The sequence below is a fragment of the Anolis sagrei genome, chromosome 1 (assembly GCF_037176765.1).
Source record: "Anolis sagrei isolate rAnoSag1 chromosome 1, rAnoSag1.mat, whole genome shotgun sequence".
Classification (NCBI taxonomy): Eukaryota; Metazoa; Chordata; class Lepidosauria; order Squamata; family Dactyloidae; genus Anolis; species Anolis sagrei.
In genome coordinates this window covers 122285131-122306497 of record NC_090021.1, presented here as the reverse complement: position 1 = coordinate 122306497, position 21367 = coordinate 122285131, and the positions used below count along the sequence as shown (strand labels likewise).

Sequence of the window (21367 nt, the reverse complement as noted above, 5' to 3'; positions counted from 1 at the left end):
GGAAAATCATGTAGCATAATTTGGGCAGCAAGAAAACCAAGCATAGGCAAACTTCGGCCTTCCAGGTGTTTGGACTTCAACTCTTAGAAATCCCAGCCAGCTTAATGGCTGTTAATAATTGTGGGAGTCAAAGTCCAAAACACTTGGAGGGCCGAAGTTTGTCCATGCTTGTTATAGACAAATAAAACAAACCCACACTTTTTCAAGTACAGGGGATATCTATCAGGGTTTGGTTCCAGGAACTTCTGTGGATACCAAAATCCATGGATGCTCCCATCCCATCATATACAATAGCAATAAAAAGGTGTCACTTATATAAAATTGTAGATTCAAGCACTTCTTTGGGGGGGGGGGCGAAGGGGGCATGTTTTCAAGCTGTGGATGGAAGAACTGATGAAATATTTATTCTTCTTTGGATGCATCCCAAATGATTGAACTATATTAACCAAGGAAGCAGGGATAAGACTCTGATCATAATGGGAGCAGACAGGAATATTCTGGGATAAACAAAGCATCTATAGATCTCCAAAATAAAACCATTAAGAACATAGACAAAATCTAACACTTTCTAATTTTTAAAAAATCCATCTGGATGTGTTCTCAAATTGTGCGTAAGTTCAATTTCTCTTTGTATTTTCCTTAGAGAAACAGGCTAGCTATTCACTACAACTGCCACTAGGAGTCAGTGCTCCACAATTTTCTTCTGCAATACAGATGCTGTCAAGCCTAGTTTCTGTAAACTTTAGAGCAATGGTTCTCAACCTGTGGGTCCCCAGGTGTTTTGGCCTACAACTCCCAGAAATCCCAGCCAGTTTACCACTTTTTAGGATTCCTGGGAGTTGAAGGCCAAAACATCTGGGGACCCACAGGTTGAGAACCACTGCTTTAGAGAGACTGTTTTCTAGGCTGTATGGCCATGTTCCAGAAGCATTCTTTCCTGACGTTTTGTCCACATCTATGGAAGGCATCCTCAGAGGTTGTGAGGTCTGAGGATTCCCCCAGCAGCAACCAGCCAGGCTTTGAAGTTACAAGGCCATTAAATGCTAATCAGTGTGGCCAACTGCAACATTCACACTTGCCTCAAACAGACAAGAGTTCTTTCACCCTGGATATTATTCCACAGATATATAAACCCCACTTGCCTAGTTTCTAACAGACCTCATAAACTCCAAAGATGCCTGCCATAGACATGGGTGTAATGTCAGGAGAGAATGCTTCTGGAAAATGGCCATGCAGCCCGGAAAACTCACAGCAACCCAATGATTCCGGTCATGAAAGCCTTCGACAACACATTTAAAGAGACCTCCCTTCAAAGTTCAGATACCTTTTAGAAGCATTTTTAGAATTACAAGATGAGACTGGATTTCAGGAGTTGAGTTTTTTAAAACAAATAGGAACACCGGCTTTCAATTTGAGTTTTATCCTGTTATGAGATACACATTTCAAAATTTTACCATCTAAACATCTTTAGAGTAGGGCAAGCTACATTTGAAACATTTGTCATAATTAAGTTTGCCTTTGCTTAAAAACAAGCTTTTCTGAATGGCCAAATTTAAAACAAGTTTCACTTTATTATTGAATCATCATTGATTTATAGAGTGCTTTACAAATTAAAGAATAACAGAAGAGTTCCCTGCCATTTACAATCTAATTAAGACACAACCTCTTCTCCTCTTCTTCAGAGGCCAAGGCAGTGGCAGCTGGGATGGAAGGAGGGCCTTTTCTCTGTTTCTGGGCCTTTGCACGATGGAGCTATGCCCACCTCTTCTTCTCTCAGAGGCCAGGGCAGTGGCTGCTGGGATGAAGGGAGGGCTTTAATCTAATTTTGATTTTAGACATGATAGAGCTGTCCTGGTCTACTCTTCTCTTGGTCAGAAGCAGTGAGGGGTAGAGGAATGACTTTTATCTGGTTCTGGGCTAGGCACAATGGAGCTATGTCTGCCTCTTCTTCTCTTTCTCTGATACCAGGGCAATGGCTGTTGGGATGGGGGAAGAGTCCAATCTTTCTCCCTGAAATATAACTGAAATGTGCTATTCTCCACTCTCAGGTTTGGCTCATGTGTCCTTTGTTTATCTATGACTAGTAAACAGAGTCAACATTTTAACGCTTCTATGTTGGGCAGAGGCCCCCTGGTTGCGCAGCGGGTTAAACTGCTAAGCTGATGAACTTGCTGACTGGAAAGTTGGTGGTTCGAATCCATGGGACAGGGTGAGCTCCCGCTGTTAGCCCCAGCTTCTGCCAACCTAACAGTTCGAAAACATGCAAATGTGAGTAGATCAATAGATACCGCCTTGGTGGGAAGGTAACAGCACTCTATGCAGTCATGCTGGCCACATGACCTTGGAGGCGTCTACGGACAACACTGGCTCTTCCGCTTACAAATGGAGATGAGCATCATCTCTCCAGTGTTGGACACAACTAGACTTAATGTCAAAGGGAAACCTTTACCTTTGCCTATGCTGGGCAGAAAGAAACATTCACTTTGGCTCAGGGTTTATCTTTATCTTCTACAAACAGAAGGACATCTTCTGTCTTTAAAAGGCTTTTGACTCATTGGAGGAATCCCACCGGCAGAAAAAAAAAAGAGAGGATGATTTTTCTATTACCTCTTCAACCTACTCTATCAAGTTGGGGAGATGGGACTCTCAGGAGCAGAGGTGGCAGATGAAGCAACAAGAGAAGGAAGAATTGGTGTGAACATTTAATTCTTCTCCTGTTTAGTCAGGACAAACTTGAATGGCATTCTACCTAGGTGCGAAAGGCTTGCACTGTTTGAACTGAACAGGTTTGTCAAAGACTAGCAAGACTGTGACTACAAGAAACACTGGGTTATGTTTGTACATGTCTGGATTCCTCACGATCAAGAAATATTAAGCCTGAGTAAATTTCGTTCAATATATTTCTTCCAATATATCTAAAATGTGCCCACAGTTCAAGATTCATCCACAAAACATATATTTTTGTTAAGTTAGCAACACTCTCATTGTTGGGTTAATACTGATAAGAAAACAAAAAACTAGTAATAAATATGATTGAGATCTCTTAATTAACAAAAAGAAGCTTCATAATGCTAACTGGCAACCTGCCCTGCATCCTTCCAGCCCAATCTTATTGCTGCTCCAAGAACTGCAAAAAATTAGCATCAAAGCTCTTTCTTCTGGAACACTTCTCCATTCAGTTTTTTGGATGAACCGTTTTTCATTGTCCTGTTGGCAAAATTCCAGTCAATGGGGTTGAGGAGCTGATGAGTCTTTTTGTACATCCAGTAAGGATTAAGTATTGAAGTGACCACAGCCAGTCCAATGAATACGACAGCAAAATGCAGAAGTCCCAGATTCTCCAGCACAGCGTTCCAGTTGGAAAGGCAAACCCACCACATATGATAAGTAAGGACCATGCGGCAGTGAAACATATGGATCATGACCCACTGGTTTGCCTTCCAAAAGAAAGTGTTGGACCAACCAACCTAAGGAAAAAACATAAATAGAAGTTAAGTGTATGATGCAGCATTTTCACACAGATTATTAATGAGCTAGCTACACGGAAGATAAATAACATATTGTGTATATAATGACAACTCCAAGAACATTTGCAAAGAGCAATCTTGGCAAAACACCCACAATAATATTTGGGAAGACAAGTATTTCAAGAACTTCAAGAGGCTTCTGAATTAACTATGTTCTAACTAGGAGAGTTAAGCCAACTTGAAAGAGAATACAATCAGGCTATGAGCAGAGAGACAGTCAAAAAACAAAGATGGCTTTTATCTTAGAACAACAAATGGGTTGTTACCAGGAATTAATATTGCGGTACAGTTTTTCTTTGATTATAAAGGCAGAGAAATCAAGTCAGCACTACAGGAGCCAACACATCTTTGGCCATGTGACTCTGAAGAGCTGCTCCAGGATAAAAAGTGCTTAATGCATGTGCCAAGGAGTCCTCATTACAGTGCATGTAGCCAGGCTAAGCCACAGGATGGAAAATATTGGGCACAACTAAAGTGTATTAGGAGCTGGGAAATTATAGAGAATAACAAATACAGAAGCCTATTAATTAAACACACTCTCTCACTTTCTCTGCTCTGATTTACATCCTGCCTATCCCCCAGACATTGGGAGCAAGTGGCATCCAAATAAATAGGTTTAGATGTTTATTGCAAATGCAGGTTGAGGATGCCTAACCCTGAAATCTGAAATGTTCCCAAATCTGAAGCTTATTACTGCCAGCTACTCGCTAGTTTGTAAGTTGAAAGAGGACAAGCTGGTGGGCTCCCCACAGATCTCCCATTGTATTTCCACGCAGCTTCCCAGATACTCAGTCTCACATTTCAGTTGCAACATAAGTAGCAAACCAACAAGATACAAGGCTGGTGAGAGACACAAGGATCTGTGAAATGGAAAAAGAAAATAGTATCCAAGAAGTTCCATTATGCATATGCAACTATTCATTTAAGAAAAATAAAGATCTAAAATACTTTTTGTCCCAAGTAATTCAGATAAGGGATAGTCTACTGTATAACAACATAATTTATACTACCGTATATTATTAAAACACTAAAATCAGAACCCTGTATCCAGAGGGGATACGTGCTGGGTCTCAGTTACATAAAACTGCAAATACAACCAAACAGAATTAAATCACCTCACTTACGGTCCCAGTATTCCAGATTCACACTGGAGAACCTAACAATTCCTAGTGAGGTATCCTCTATAGGAATTTGCTAAGTCCTCTAACATTTCTCTATGGTAAGATCTAGGGGATTCAAAACAAAGTATTGACTGGAGAACTCAGCAAATTTCTATAGGGACTAGGTTTTTTTGTTCCGACTATGGATAAATGGATCCATAGATATGTGCTCCGTGGTTATAAATATTTTTAAAGCAATTCGAAAACACACAGTACAGTGTGAAAAAACCCCCAGCAGAATGTAAAAAAGTCCAATTTATCATTTTCCAAACCTTAAGACGTGATACTCAGCTATACTTGCTGAAGAACAGAAATGGGACAACAGGTTTGCTCAACCTCCCTTGGGAGTTTTGTTGTTATTCAACAAAAGAAGACTTGTGTTTGGCCTGATAGCAAGGCACTATTTGGCAAAGCTACATTAGTTAAATTATAACCATAGACTACCAACTTAAGCCCTTAATTTCACTAGAAGTGCAAGATCAGGTCACAGAATATCCCCAGTTTCATTGCTTGAATTCATTTCCTACTCAGTGTTCTAAAATTACATTACTACAGATCTTTGTACTTTTAAAAGTTATTAGAACATATAACTTTATTTTTGTACCCCGCCTCCATCTCCCCAAAGGGACTTAGGGCAGCTTACATACGACATAAAGTGCCTAAGACAAAGCATAAAATAAAAGCACAGTACAACACAATAAAGTAAAAAACCGTGGCATATAAAAACAAGAATTTGAAACTCAGAACAACACCCAATGACCTGTGGTGACAGATACCGTAAGACATGGCCAACCTGTAATAGTGCAAATTGTAGCTAAGGAACAGGGCATGAAATAAAAGTATAGGGCTCTATCATGTATTGTTCCCCTTTAAAGAACAACACTACTCTGGTTGTCATCCTCCTATATGTAGTTTCAGGCACGATTCTACTATGCCATTGTTTATATGGGTCTTCAGCACCCACAGAGGTTCTTGAACCAAACATCAGTGGATAACAAGGGCCCACTGTACATGTTTTTTACAAATGGCTCTCTTTTGCTAGCTATAGCTACTTCTATCGACTAAATCTACCATCTGTCCTAGCTGAAAAACCAGTGGTAATGGATGATAGGCACTACAGTTAAAGAATATTTTGGAAACTTTCGCAATTGCTGATTTCCCCTCCAGGAGTATGCAGGAGAAAGTGATTTGAGAGCATCCCCTAAAAAATAAGGTGGCATGCAATTTAGAACCACATGGAAAGCAGAAATAGCTTTCCTTCCCTACAGGCACAAAGGATCATGAAGTCCTGTTTTGCCATAGATGTAGGCAAAACATCAGAAGAGAATGTTTCTGGAACATGGCCATACATCCAGGAAAACTCACAGCAATCCAGGGATTCCGGCCATGAAAGCCTTCGACAACACATAGATCATGTGCTTGTATTTTCTTCTTCTTTTACATTTATATATATTTACAGGCAACTGTGGAAATAAATTAGTTCATGGCTGGCAAGCCAGTAGCCCTCCAGATACTGCTGGAGTACAATTCCAATCATTTGGAAATCAGAGGAGCTGGGAGTCCAACAACTTCTGGAGAGTCAAAGCCTTCCCACCATCTAGTTCACCCCAGAACTCTTTGAAGGGCACTCTTTAGATAAATCTTTAAAAACCAACTTTGAACTTTAGACAAGGAGGGGCTAATGTGGAAGGCTGGAGAGCTGTATCAGTTCCTCAGGAGTGCTTGAAGGGCTCCAACTCCTACCGCAGAAAATAAAAACCAGTATTTTATTCTCAAAAAATCTCATATGGACCACAAAGGACATTCTCCTGTCCTGTTTTAACCCCAGGAGAGGCCTTGTTTAATAACAGGAAATGAACAGAAGTCACCTCTCCGAGGCCTAAAATGGCTGGGTGAATCAAAAGCATAGCGAAAATGTTCCACCAAGAGGACATCTGGGAGATATTTTGAGGCGGTTTTGACCCAAGGAGGGATTTTTTGGTCTGTATTTTCCCCATCCCTGCTTTAGATGTTGATTCTGGGTCTGGAAAACATGTTGTTTATCAAACCCATAGACAATTCCTTTGACAGTATGAAATGTGAACTTGGAGAATTTTAATTGTAATTCTACTGCAAGATTTTATAAGACAAGGTTCTGCTGTTTTCACAGCTTACAGACCCCAAATCACAAGGACATCAGTTTCTATATTATAAGCTGGTAACGAGAGAAACAACAGGAAACTAAATCACTATACTTGATTTCCAAACAACAGATTGTCCTTTGTGCTGCAATTATTTTCTTTCCACAAAACCACTTCCTCAGAAACAGTGAGATCTTCAGACAAAACTATTGCAAAGTTACTGAGACCTTTGGCAATCTTCTTATTCCTTTATTCAATGCTTTCAAAGAGCTAGCAGCATCACATATTTGCTCTGTCACCATATGTTTACAGTGGTCGCTCACTTATTGAGGGGGGTACGTTCCAGGACCACCTGCGATAAGTGAAATTCCGCGAAGTAGGGACGCCCCCTCCTCTTCCCTCCTTGCCCTCTTTACCTTCCTTTTCCTTCCTCCTCCTCATCGCCACCTGGGCCTCTTGCCATCGATTGGGCCCCACACCGCTTCCGCCACCTCCTCAATCGCGGGGCCCAAACGGCAGCAAGAGGCCCAGGCAGCGACAAGGAGGAAGAAGATAAAGAGGGTGAGGAGGAAAGAAGAGCTCCTGTCCATCCCACTCAGCCCAGAAGGTGACCTTCTTCTTTGCCGAGGGGAGAGGGCTTGCAGGACTCTTCCCTTCTCCTCTGCCTCGGCAAAGGCAGCAAGGACAGAGAGAGAGAGAGAGAGAGAGAGAGAGAGAGAGAAGAGAGAGGGAGGAGCCAGGGGCACGAGGCACTGCAGCAGGAAGCCAGGAAGGGGTTGTGGTGGAAGAGGTGCTGCCTCCATCTGGGCAGAGACAGGAGGAGGAGAAGAGCTGGTGCCTGCACACAGGAAAAGGAAACTTTCCTGGGATCTTCTCTGGTCAAACAGAGGAAGAAGGGGAAGAGGGGCTTTGTTGCTTGGGGGCGAGGCCACTGCAGCTGATGGAGTGGGCTCCCTGCAGGGAGGGAGGGAGAGGTGCCGGCTTTCCCTTCTCCTTCCTTCCCTCTTCCCTTCCCTCGCTTTCTCCTCAGCCCCGAGAGCACATCCTGCAACCTTCCTCCGCCTCGTTGCTACACTAGTTGGGCCTCTTGTTGCCACTTGGGCCCCGCAACACCTCTGCCACCTCTTCAGTGTTCCCTCACTACTTAAATTCTTTTTTTAAAACCGCGAACAGCAAGCCATAAGAGAACCATGAAGTAGCGAGGGAACTCTGTACATCCAATCAGGCAAAGAGCTTGTAGTATGACTGAATGAGAGAAGCAAATTTAAAGTAAGTTTCAAATACTGAATGTTTTCCTAAAACTTTGGTTTGGTTTCATGCACAGAGCTTTACAATATTATTTAAAGTTAGATTGATATATGTGTATAAGGTGCATATAAGCATAAATGAATTGTGTATTTAGTTTGGTCTCATCTCTAAAATACCTCATTATGTATAGTATATGCAAATACAGGCATTCCAAAATTTGAAATCCAAAACACTTCAAGTCTCACGCATTTTGGATAAGGGATACTTAAGTTGTATCTCACCCAACATTTGAACTGGTGATATATAGAAATGTTCTGCATAGGAGATTATATTGCAGGTTGCTTATGAAAGCTCATACATTATACAAGCCATAGAAATATAAATACCTGGCTTGACACTAAGAATCCTTCAGGATCCTATATATAAATCAACGTGCTAGAAACACTAGTGTGCTGAAGCACTTTTAAGTGTGAGGGGCCGGGGGTAGGACCTTCTTCTTCTACATATGTGGAAAAAGGTAGATGTTTCCCCTTGACATTAAGTCTAGTCATGTCCGACTCTGGGAGTGGTGCTCACCACCATTTCTAAGCCGAAGAGCCATCACTGTCTCTAGATATCTCCTAGGTCATGTTGCCAGCATGACTACATGAATCATCATTACCTTCCCGCAGAAGCGGTACCTACTGGTCTACTCACATTTGCATGTTTTTGAACCGCTAGGTTGGCAGAAGCTGGGCCTAACAGCAGGAGCTCACCCCACTCCCAGATTCAAACCACCAACCTTTTAGTCAGCAAGTTCAGTGGTTTAACTCGCTGCCCCACTGCAAGTATGTAACCTTAAACTGCCTGCCAATTTATAGCGGCTCCACATAAATAAAAAAATAGACAAAATCTAATTAGCCTGGTAATTTTTAACATCTATAATGACTTATGCAATATACTTTTACTGTTCTCATGTCTAGTATTAATGTCTTTGAATAAATGTTTTCTCCTCCTTCTAATATTAAGACACCCTAATAAAACTGTAAACACAACATCAATTACATGTATGAAAATTACTGAAAGTCTTTAATGACTGAAAACATTAAATCAATTTAGATTTAGTTAAATACTCTACATTATTCCCTGAAGTATTTTACTTTGTATCGGAAACATGAATGATGTGTTTAATCTCAAGCTGTAACTATATTCCTGCTCTCACTTTCAAGCACAGGTGTGTTGTTATGCTCCTACCCAGGTAGCACTTTTGACTTTGCTGACTCAAGTCATCATAATTAGCAGCAAAAGGATACTGGGGGGCTAGAAGCATATCCCCCAGATACAATCAGTCCACTAAAGGTACAGGGACACAGTGTAGTAGGTTGAGCATTGGATTATGGAGTCCATCATTTGAATCCCAGCAAGTCAGAGACTCTCGGCCTCATAAGAAAGCAAAGATAAACCTCCTCTGAAAAACGCTGCCAAGAGACCCCTGAGATAGGTTTCCCTCAGGGTCACCATAAGTCAGAAATGACTTTTAGGCATACAACAACAAACAAGGACAATTGCAACTAATAAATATGAAGCAGTGTACAAAGCTTCAGAGTAGGAGACCAATCATTTAAGGTCACCATTCTCCAGCAAAGTAGTGAGTCTTGAAAGCTGTGAACTGAAAACTAAAACGGGATTAGAAGACCAGACTGACTGTACTTCATGTGCTTTGGACTTTCAGTCCCCAACCACTGGATGCTGCTCGGGGCTTCTGGAAGTGGGTCCAAAACAACTGGAAGGGCAGAGGTCAAGAACCACCAGTTTAGACTCTATTAGCGCAAGCTGTTCAACAAGACCTTTTGAAGATTCTGCAACTCTGACCTTTCCTGGGCCATGTTCATTCATTTAAGGAGAAGACAATATGGCTGTCAAACAGAAAGGACAGGGACACTGTGGTGGGTCTCACAGAAAGTCAATTGCCCATGGGTTACATCTTTTTCTGTGCGTGTTTTGGAATATGTATTCAAAATAATATTCACTGTAGAAATAATTACAAACTAAATTAACATTTTAATTAACTCTGAAATTTCTGATTTCATTAGATCTACAGGATGCAAGACTACCAATGAAGCAGATGGAAGCATAAGAGTGACAAATGAGATCAAATTTCCATGTAATGCTTGTGTGTGTGTGTGTATGTGTTTAATGGGATCCACTCATATGGACGTAAGACATGTATTTTGGATTTCAACTCCCACAATTCCTAACAGCCTACCTGTTATTAGGAATTGTGGGAGTTGAAGTCCAAAACACTTGGAAGGCCAAAGTTTGCCCATACCTGTTCTAACCTCTCCACACCTACTCACTATTCTCTGCTTTCACTTTAGGGAGCATCAAGGGGAGGGAAAAAGATTTGTTTACTAGCTGCATGTGCCACACTTTGCCTCCAAAGTTTGGTACCAAACTATATAAATAATTTCTGGTGGAAAAGGGAGGTTATATAAATAACAATTGGGTGAGTGCAGGATGAAGAACCATACAAAGGCTCTGTGGATGCACTTGGTCTCCATAGGATACAGATTTCACTTTGTCACAACAAAGGGGTGAGGAGCTGAAAATCAAGTTGCTACCTGAACTGTGAACTTACCAGCTCAGTAATAAATAAGACATTTCCTTAAGCTTGTTAATATCTCACCTTTAAAAGAATCCACGATATGCAGGTAAAAGGCGTGCTCATCTCAAGTAGTATTCCCATCAAGTGTAAATAATGTCCGGACTTTATGTTGGTAATCAAACCAATAAAGCCACCTAAGGCAAGCAAATGGTGAACAACTAAGAACAAGTCAAAAGTTCTGAAGACAACGTTGGATAAGTGAACGGCTACATTTTCAAGCAAGAAGAATCCAGAGGCTATTAGGCAATTGAACCAGCTCCAGTCCTGTTGTGCATACACCTTGTCAGCTTGAAAAACAGGATCAAAAAGCAAGGCCCACAACCCGGCAATACAGCTCTGGATGCCAAATACACCCCGGGTAACCGCCAGGTTCCAGAAGACTTTCTCCTTTGAAGGGAGCAAGCGGTACGTGATGCTCATCCATGAAGACAGGCAATGCGAGAGAGAAAATATTCCCAAGTATAGGAAGAAGCCAACCGCTATTATTTTCAAACGTACTTCCCAGAGAACATAATCCCAAGCAAATATGGATCTGGGCATTACTGGGTCGTGTTTGAGATTCATTCCTTCCATTTTGTGTTGTAGTCTATGTCCTTTGAATGCTTTGGGGGATGTTTCACCTTTGTAGCAGGTCTATTTAAGGATCTTGAACTTCTGTCCTTAACATGAGCAGACACCAGATGAAAATTGCCATCTGCAGAGAAAGAGAAATGAAGTGTATAGAATACATTCACAAACACACACACATACATGAATACATACATATAGTTACTTACACTAACAAGTCACACACCAGAGTCTAATTCAACCCCATCAATGATGATGAACAATGAGAACAACCACTCATTATTATCTAGCAGATACAAGTTTCCTCTTCCTTGACAGCATTCCATTCTTGACAAAAATGTGGGCTTCTTGCATCCAAATCCACTATCCATGATACAAAACATTAACATTACATGTGAGAAAATGAGCAATATGGATTTTAGGAGACAAACTGAGAAGAAACGAAAGGAATTTGTTGCGACCATAGCAGTGAGGAGAAGCCAAGGGGTGCATCTACATAGCAAAATTAATGCAGTCTGGAACCACTTAGATTCTTCTATGCCTTGGAATTATGGGAGCTGTAGCTTGGTGAGACACCAGCCAGATAAAGCTAAAGAGCTTGCAAAACTACAACTCCTAGGAGTCCACAACATTGAGCCATGGCAATTAAAGTGGTGTCAACCTGTCTTAAGTCAACAGTGTAGGTGCACTCTAGGGCACACAAGCTGTATCCTACCTCCATTGAATATATGTGACATCTCCTCTACCAGTTCTTACTTCGATGGAGATGAGAGACTTACCAGTAAGTTTAAGGGTCCATCTCACAATGGCGAGGCCAGGGGAGCACAAATATGAAAGATGCTCTATTTAGTGATTGAAGTTCTCCTTCTTGTGGGAAAGGCCCTGCCTTCCAATCTCTCTTAGCCCTTTCCCAATAAGAGGAGTCACTGACAGGTAAAGGGTGTTATAAAATGTCTGCTTCTTGGTCCCATGTGTGTCATGTTCATCACCCAGAGCTGACTCACCCTTATTCATACTCTCATAGAAATGTGATTCAGATCATAATCTTGCTTGAAAATTAGTTGAGAGAACTTCGTTACAACTCAACATAAATTCTCTAGACACCAAATCGTAACTTTCATGGTTTGCTTCTACATCAGATGTCACATTTAAAATGTATTTTTTCAGAAATGACCTCATTCCAGATTATTATACCAAAGAGGCTGAGATAGTGATACCTTTGCTTTATGATGATTCTATGCACAAAATTAATCAATTAAATTATATAAAATGTTGTGTTTAGACTTGGGTGCCATCTCTAAATATCAAATTATATATATAAATGAAAACAGAGGTATCCTAAACCCCTAAAACCCAAAACTCATCTGGCCCTAAGCACTTCAGATAGTGGATACGCAACCTGCAGACCAACTGTGTTGCGTGTTTTTTTTAGTATGTAAAACTCCATATTATAAAACCAAAGGACATACCAGTAAGCTGCCAGGCTTCTTACAAATATTCACATTTCCTTCAGCCATACAATTAGATGGAATGGCACAACTGCCAAAATCTACACAGGCAGTCCCTATCAAACTAGAGAATGAATCCATTTTAAATATGGATTCTGCCTCCTGCAGAATTCTGGGATTTGTCATTTAGTGCAGCTGTTGAAGGCTCCTCCCTAAACTACAAACCCCAGAATTCTGCAGGAGGCAGAGACCAGATTGAAAGTGGATTCATTCTCTAGTGTGACGAAGTACAGGTTACAAACAACTTAAGTTCTATAGGTTTGTTCTTAAGTTGAATTGGTATGCAAGTCAGAACTGGCACATTTTTGAAGTGTATCTCCAGCGAAAAATATGAACTTTGCAGTTTTAGGTAGGAGAATGGTTAAGACCCCTGTGGTGTTTATTTTGCTGTCTGTGCTCCTGTTTAGAAGATTTCCCCTCACTTTCTGTCCCTGTGAACATTGAATTTTGGAAAAAAAATGGCTTGTTGTGGAAACAAGGAATGGGGATAAAGCTTCAGTGGAGACACCTTTTCCCCATGATAACTCTTCCAGGAGTGAATTTCCCTTCCTAGGGGTAGATTTCTCCCACTTCCTCATGTCTTGTGCCCATTCTTAACTATGGATTGATTGTAAGCTAGGTGTTTGTAACTCAGGGACTACCTGTATTACAGAGAGAAACTCTTTCTTTTTCCTACATTCACCAGCTTTTTTGCTCTGGCAAAGTTTCAGAAAATAGGTGGTTGTTGAAAAGGAGGCATTGTACCAAAGGGGTGCTATGTTTCTCCCCACCCAATTCCTTTGATGTGCATTAAATACTTTTTCAAAGGTTTGCGTTAGTGAGCCATTGCTGAGTCCGATTTAAGATCTGCCCTCAGTCTACTGAAGGGCAGGAGACAGAGCAATAGCCAAGAAAACCAACATAACTGGGTTGACAGGCTATATACATAATTAATTTCAGCCATTGTTAAAGAAGCCCTGCCTGCACTCTGGCTCTTTCTCCCATTCAAAGGGAAATGCCACAAGGCTCTCATGAGTCTTCTGCTCTTAATGAAGCCGGCTTTCAGGGAAACATTAGTTGGGGAAAAGGAGGAAAATACAAGACAAACCAAGTTTGTAAGAAGGGGCAATGTAGTGCTGGATAACGCAGGGTTCAGATACTCAAGAAACCGATTGGGTGACCCTGAACAAGTCACACATTCTCAGCCTCAGAGTGAGGCAACTACCTGTGCCAAGCAACTCCCTTGATAGGATCATCTTGGGTTGGAAACTACTTGAAGGCATATAACAAAAGGAGGGAGAGCCTCAAACACTAATGAAACAGTCACATTTTTGTGTTTGTTTGGGCCTCCAGGATTCCATTCCCACAGGACTTCCAAACTTCCCTTGCCTTAAAGAACATCTCAAAATAGAATGAAATGCAGTCGGGCACTACTTGAATTGCCATCGTTCAGTGCTATGGAACTATGAGATCTGAAGTTTTACAAGGCTAAACCCTTGTGCCAGCTGGACTGCTGCCCTGAAGGTTGCCGGTTTGAATCTGTGAGACGGGGTGAGCTCCTGTTTGTTAGTTCTAGCTTGCAGGGACATGAGAGAAGATTCCCAGCAGGATGGTAACATATCCAAAAATCCCCTGGGCAACGCCTCTGTAGACGGCCAATTCTCTCACGCCAGAAGAGAGTTGCAGTATGTTCATATGTCGCTTCTGACAAGAAAAAAAAGTTTCACATGGCCTTTAGCCTTCCAGTTAGGTGCCTCACCGAATGACAAATACCCAGGATCCCACTGCATTGAGACAGGGCAGTTCACGTGAGGTCAAACTGCATTCATTCTACAGTACATGCATGGAACTCCCTAAACAAGACCCGGAAGGAGGAACAACATTCTGAGTACAAAGAAACATCCACTAACAATAAGTTCCAACTTCTTGCTTGCTTTGTTCAAAAGGTAATATTGGATGATGATGATTATTATTATTATTATTATTAGACAACATTGCAATATTATTATATTACACTGTCCAACATGCATTTTGGTGCCTGAGGCCCCTTCCACACAGTTGAATAAAACCCTACATTTTCTGCTTTGAACTGGGATATATGGCAGTGTGGACTCAGATAACCCAGTTCAAAGCATATATTGTGGGTCATTCTGCTTTGATATTCTGGGTTATATGGCTGTGTGGAAGGGCCCTGAAATGACAGGCCTATTTCTGGATATATTTGACCTGCTGATTCCAAAGATGGCACCAGTTTCCCCTCATGGGATCTAGATTTTGAGATACAGAAGATATGCCATTTACCAGTAGCCATCTGCTCACCCATGAAGAATGATGAGAACCATATCTATGAAACTAGAGCCGATGTGTTGTATCCACTGCAATTTTCTGATCTAGAACCCCAAATAACCCCAGGGACCTTCCACACAGTCAAGATATCAAGGCAGGAAATCCCACAATATCTGCTTTGAACTGGGTTATCTGAGTCCACACTGCCATATATCCCAGAAAATGTGGGATTTTATTCAGCTGTGTGAAAGGGGCCCCCAGAAACAGAAACTAAGAAGAAATTGTGTTGTTATTGTTGAACTTCCTTCCTGCTGAGCCTCCCACGCAACCTCCCCACTTAACCCCACCCGTGTACTATTAATTGAAGAAATTGGGGATATATAGCATCTGGGTGGGGTTAAGTGGGGAGGTTGCATGGGAGGCTCAGCAGGAAGGAAGTTCAACAATAGATATTTAAGATACGCTTGCCTTGGATGGTCTTTCTTCGTAAATAGGCTCCTCAGATGAAGTTCCCCTTCGGAGGGGGGAGGGAGGAGATCTCTCTTGCAAAATGTGATGAGGGTCCAACCCTGGAGCAAGTCTTTGTTGTCGTTGCTGCTGCTGCGCGCGCGGCGGGGACGCTTTTCCCCTCGGTCACGCGCCGGAGCACGCGAGCATCAGCCGACGGCCAAACAGCCGGGTCCAAAAGGAGCGCGCGCGTACACACAGACCCCGGGTTGGCCGCGACTGGAGAAGCTTCCTCTTGTCTCTTTGCCGACGTTTGGAACAAACCATTTGACTCCTCCGGGAGGGGAGGAAAGGGGAGGCCCAACCCCATGGGCTGCTTCCATTCTCCGGAGAAAATAGGCTGGCTTTGTTTCCTAAACCCTAAAATATTTTACATATCTATGTGGGTTTTAATGACAAATAGATACTTGTGTATATTTACATAATTATGTCGGTTTTATTGACAAATAGATACAAAGGCAACCCTCTTAGCTGTGTTAGAGTCCTTGGAAGCCAGTGCTCACGTGACCGGTGACGTAAACAATGGGCGGGCTTTATGCTAAATAATAGCCTGAATGCAGTTTGACACTCCTTGCACTGCCCTGGCTCAATGCTCTGGAATCCTGGGAGTTCTAGTTTGGCAGGAAAGGCTAAGGGCCTTCTAATGCAATGGTTCTCAACCTTTGGGTCCCCAGGTGTTTTGGCCTACAACTCCCAGAAACCCCAGCTGTGAGGATTTCTGGGAGTTGAAGGCCAAAACATCTGGGGACTCACAGGTTGAGATTCACTGCTCTAATGCCACTCCCCCATGATTCCATATTACTGATCTATGCATGGCAATTAAAATTGGAGTCCAACTATCAATTCTCCAGCAAAGATGGAGATTTTGCTGTTCATTGCCACCTATTGCCACCCTAAGGATGGTGTATCTCCATTGCAGTATGCCTCACTGAAACTGCCATGGCCCATTGCTCTGGTATACTGAGAGTTGTAGTTTTGCAGGGTCTTGAGCCTTCTCTGCCGAAGACTGCTGGTGCTTCACCAAACTCCATTATGGAGGTGGTGCAATGAGTTAAACCCTTGTGCCGGCAGGACTGAAGACCGACAGGTCTCAGGCTCGAATCCGGGGAGAGCGTGGATGAGCTCCCTCTGTCAGCACCAGCTCCCCATGTGGGGACATGAGAGAAGCCTCCCACAAGGATGGTAAAACATCAAAAACACCCAGGTGTCTCCTGGGTAACGTCCTTGCAGACGGCCAATTCTCTCACACCAGAAACAATATTTCTTGGACCAGCTCAGCTTCTTAAAGGGAATTAGGAATGTTTATTGTCATGACAAAAACTAGTAGCAGAAGTGCATAATCTGCCCCCCCCCCCCCCCCCCAGTTCTGCACATCTTCCCCTCTTCTACTCAACGCTTGGAATAATGGTGTTGTTGAACTGGCAGAGTTGAGGATTGTATTTTAGACATAACTTTGCAAGATCTACTAAGGTACAAGCCACAACGAACTCACTGGGTGGCCTAAGGCAATTTACTCGGTCATCTAGTCTATAATGCTGGGTATATCATTTTTTGCTTATCTGGGTATAAGCATTTTTTTTTGCTTATCGGTCATCTAGTCTATAATGCTGGGTATAGCATTTTTTGCTATGCAAAGCATGTGCGGTGCTTTGAAAATGCTATGCAAATATGTTGTTTCCTTCCCAGTACAGGCAGTCCCCCAGTTACAAACACCTGACTTACAAATGGCTCATAGTTAACAATGGGGCTGAGACAACAGTAAGTGAGAGAAATCTCCCCCTAGGAAGGGGAATTCACTCCTAGAAGTTTTATTATCATGGAAGAAAGATAGGAGCCTCAGTGGCTCAGAGGGTCAGGACTGCTGACCAACAGGGAGGTTCGAATCCGGTAAGACCACAGATGAGCTCCCTCTGTCAGCTCCAGCTCCCCATGCAGGGACATGAGAGAAGCCTCTCTCAAAGATGGTAAAACATCAAAAACATCCAGGTGTCCCCTGGGCAACGTCCTTGCAGACATCCAGTTTTCTCACACCAGAAGCGATTTGTAGTTTCTCAAGGTGCTCCTGACATGAGAAAAAAACCAAACTATAACTTCCAGGATTCCATAGCATTGAGCCAAGGCTATCCGTCTTTATGGATCTGAGGACGTTTTTGGTAACAATTTGAATTTTGGACATGGGAAATGTGTGGCTATAGATCAGGCATGGGCAAACTTCAGCCCTCCAGGTGTTTTTGGACTCCAACTCCCACAATTCCTAACAGCCAAAACACCTTGAGGACATACATATTTTGCTCCAAAATACATACCTATATTGCTCCAAAAAGGCTTCCTAATGAAGTCCAGACGGTATGGAAGATATTCCCATTACATTTTGGAGCAAAGCACATACGCGCACACGTGTGCGCGCACACACACAGCTCCAAAATTCTTCCTAATGAAATATATATATTTGATCCCCATGGGTCACATGTGGGATGCACTTTGCTCTCATGTACTATATGGTCTGTGAAAATGACATACAACCTCTCTTCCAATTTCAGCGTTCTTCCTGTGCTAACACAGTGACTGCTGAAAAAAAGGCAACCAACTTAATTAACAATTAGTAAATTATTTCAAAAGATTAGCATGGGACTAAAATCTTTTCAATGACCCTTTGGAAAGGAAGATATAATTGTGCTTTCTTAGGTACAAAAAACTCCAGACAGTGACTACATGATAAGAAATCTCTAATGGACAGCAGTGGGTAATTGAAGCTGTGGCTATCTTGTTGCAGTTGCATAATTGTTGCCATGTTCTGTGCAAGTTTTTATGATTATAGGGAACTAATAACATTTCCCTTCCTGTCTTCTGACAATTGTAAAAAGCAAAGTCCTTGAAGGCCTTAAAGCAATAAAACAGTTTTGTCACGATAAGACAAAGGCTAGGCTTACAATTCGTTAGAACGATGCAAAGTGCTGAATCTTCCTCCAAAGGCTCAGCACTTCGGATATCTCTTTTATGGTTTGGGAGAAAGCTCAGACTGGATTAACCAGTTTGTTCTTATTGTTATATTATATCAAAAGAATGGAGACCATTCCCTCTCCAAGAAATAAAAACTCAACCAAAATCCTGCAGCAGTCAAAGAGTAGGTAATATGCATCTTTCAGAATAAGGAGCTCCAGAGTATGGGTGCTATACTGTAACTCTGAAAGCTGTCTCACAGGTTTCCAACAGGTTCATCTCTACTTGGGAAGAACCATACCTCCCACCATGATCTTAAGACCCAAGCAGGAATAGTCTGAAAGGTGATTACCTTTCCTTGTCTCAAAAGATGTAGGACCTATATTTTAGGGCTTTGAACAGTCACTGTTAGCACTAACTTCCTAGGGCATGTTTACACAGGTCACAAACCCCAAATCAGAACAGACATTTCTTCTGGATGTCCGTGTGTTAAATTTAGAGTTTTCTCATTTATAATGCATGGTAAAACTGGTTAACCCGAGTTTACCCCATATTAGCAGAAGTTAGGAAATACTCAGAAGCTCCCTTGAAACTCAGACCTCAAGTCTGTTGTAAACAGCTGACCCAGTTCTGAGTCAGCCCAGCTGTTCACATGGGCCAGTGCCTCCATTCGGTTTTTCCTATGCTCTGTGGGGGAGGGCACTTACAATTTCTGTTGTTTCTCCCTGTAGCAGCACTCATGGATGGCCCAGAGCATTCCAGAGCTCCGTGGCCACTGCCATGGTGACAAAGGTTAGAAAACGTAAGGATAACCATTCAGTGGTGCTGACTCCAACTGGACCACTGAACAGTGAGAACTCTGTTCCCACTAGTTCCATGGTAACACCTCCAAAGAATCCAGACTTGTTAAGAAATCAGAATCACTTATTTCAAAATCCAGGCCAAAACGCTTTGAACTGGTCCCAGATTTATATGTTCATGATCTAATTCACATGCTTGTGTTACAATGTGAATGGCAAGGCTGGGACATCTACCTAAGAGGGGGAGGCATGGTACTGCAGCTCTTTTTATCAGTGCCATCTTCACACAATTGCCCAAAGGCCCCTTGAGTCTAGGGCCCCCTTCCTAATTTCATAATGAGCACCTGTGCCATCTCCATCAGTATGATTTACCAACTAAGTAGCATTTTTATCTTGAAATTTTTGCTTTCCAAGTTCAAGGCTCATGTTGTATTGTCCAAACCAGGCACTCTCAAACTGCGGGCCTCAAACTCCCAGAATTTTTGACAGTTGAACAAGCTGACAGCTAGGGCTTCTGGGAGTTGGAGGCCCAAACAGCTGGAGGGCTGGAGTTTGAGGGTGGTCCAAATATTTGTATTGATTAATCTTTGCCATGCAGTATATTTTTAAAATGTCAAACCACTAATTTTTGTTGGAGGTACCCATGAATATAAGTTTATTTTATCGATAATTTACATTTTTATTCCTGTATGTCTGAGCTTTCCAAACTTTTCATGTTAGAGACACGCGTTTTTGACATGCACCTTTTTGTAATTCAGTTTTACTAGCAAATTGGAGGTGAAACCAACCCCTTATAAGAATTTCATACAAAATATTATATATATTTTGTGTGTGTGTGTGTGTGTTTCAAATATTATTTACTGTATACATGAGGTTTGGATTTTTTCTTTTACGCTCTTTATTTACTACAGTTGATCCTTGTGTGTTTCCTTTAGAGCCACTCCATGTGGTTCATCACATATGTAATTGTTAACAGATTTTCTTTTCGTAATTAGAAACCTATTCATCTAATTACTGCAACTGAATCAACAAACTGTGCCTATTTTAAAAGTTATAACAGTACCTAATCTTGTACAGCACCAACACCCAACCTCTGTAATAAATAAACTTCTTTGTAAGTTTTCAAAGGGAGTCTGGATAACCATCCAGGAGTGCTTTGACCATGTCTTCCTGCCTGGCTGAAGGGGGTTGGGTTAGATGCCCTCTAGGGGTTTCTTTCAACTCCAGTGAAGTTTAGACTGTCTGAGAGTTCAGTGGAGTCTCCTTCTCTGGAAGTTGTAGAACTGAGGCTGTCTTTTGGGAGAGGTTTGACTGTGTCTTCCTGCCTGGCTGAAGAAAGTTGGCCTAATGCCCTTTGAGGCTGGGGCCATTGTTTGGATCATTGTGACCGAAGACAAGGCAGAAAGTGGAGGACTACAAGGAGGAAGATAGCAAAGCCTCAAGCTTGGACTGCTCCCCAAGTGGCTGCTGCTGTTGTTGTTTCTACTGGCACCTCCTCCTCTTCTTCCTCCACCTCCTTCTCCAGGGTGGCCAACATGCTCCTCCATCAGGCAGCCTTTGTTTGTGGGGGTGAGGAGCAGATGATACCCTAATGTGTCCCAAAACACAGTTTGGAAAGCTGTGCTATAAGTGGTTGTGCCCGGGTTTTTTTAAATACCTGTTAAGATGGCTCTGTTTTTTATGCCTGCCTGTACTTTCTACATAACTAAACAGGGGCTATCCTACATGTAAATCCCACTGAACACAATGGACTTGATCCATGTAGCCATGCATACAATTGCACTGTAATGAGACAATAATTGCTTCAGTTCTGGACAAATGCATGCAAAGGAGAAACACTCACACCCATCCATTTTTCTCAGCTAAGTCATGTTTGTAAATCACAAGGTCTTAATCATAAATTAGCATGCTTCACTTGCAGGTTTTGTGGCTCTGCTCTGTCATACACATGTGACCAGGCTAATATGTTCTGCATTTCTATAGCCAGCACAGCAGTTAAAAAAATATCCCAAGAGGAATTTTGAGATTGTCAAAAAGGGATTAGAGCTTTAGCACTTCATTCCACTTGGATTATTCATATA

The 21367-nt window shown here is 42.1% G+C and overlaps 1 protein-coding gene across 1 annotated transcript; it reads right to left on the bottom strand.

Moving 5' to 3' along the window:
- Window positions 1–1551: 1551 nt before the first annotated feature.
- On the bottom strand, window positions 1552–16029 carry CLN8 (CLN8 transmembrane ER and ERGIC protein). Its single transcript, XM_060752709.2, has 3 exons — window positions 15508–16029; window positions 10721–11393; window positions 1552–3467 (listed from the first exon to the last, which is right to left on the bottom strand). The coding sequence occupies exons 2-3, from the start codon at window positions 11270–11272 to the stop codon at window positions 3144–3146; spliced, it is 876 nt and encodes a 291-aa protein (XP_060608692.2). The 5' UTR covers window positions 11273–11393; window positions 15508–16029; the 3' UTR covers window positions 1552–3143.
- Between the last annotated feature and the right edge of the window lie 5338 nt (window positions 16030–21367).

Excerpts from the sequence above, each read along its gene's own strand:
- CLN8 (XM_060752709.2), bottom strand. The coding sequence starts at position 11,272 with ATGGAAGGAATGAATCTCAAACACGACCCAGTAATGCCCAGATCCATA. Across the intron at positions 3,468-10,720 it reads TATCGTGGATTCTTTTAAAG|GTTGGTTGGTCCAACACTTT; the intron begins GTGAGATATTAA and ends TTTTTTCCTTAG.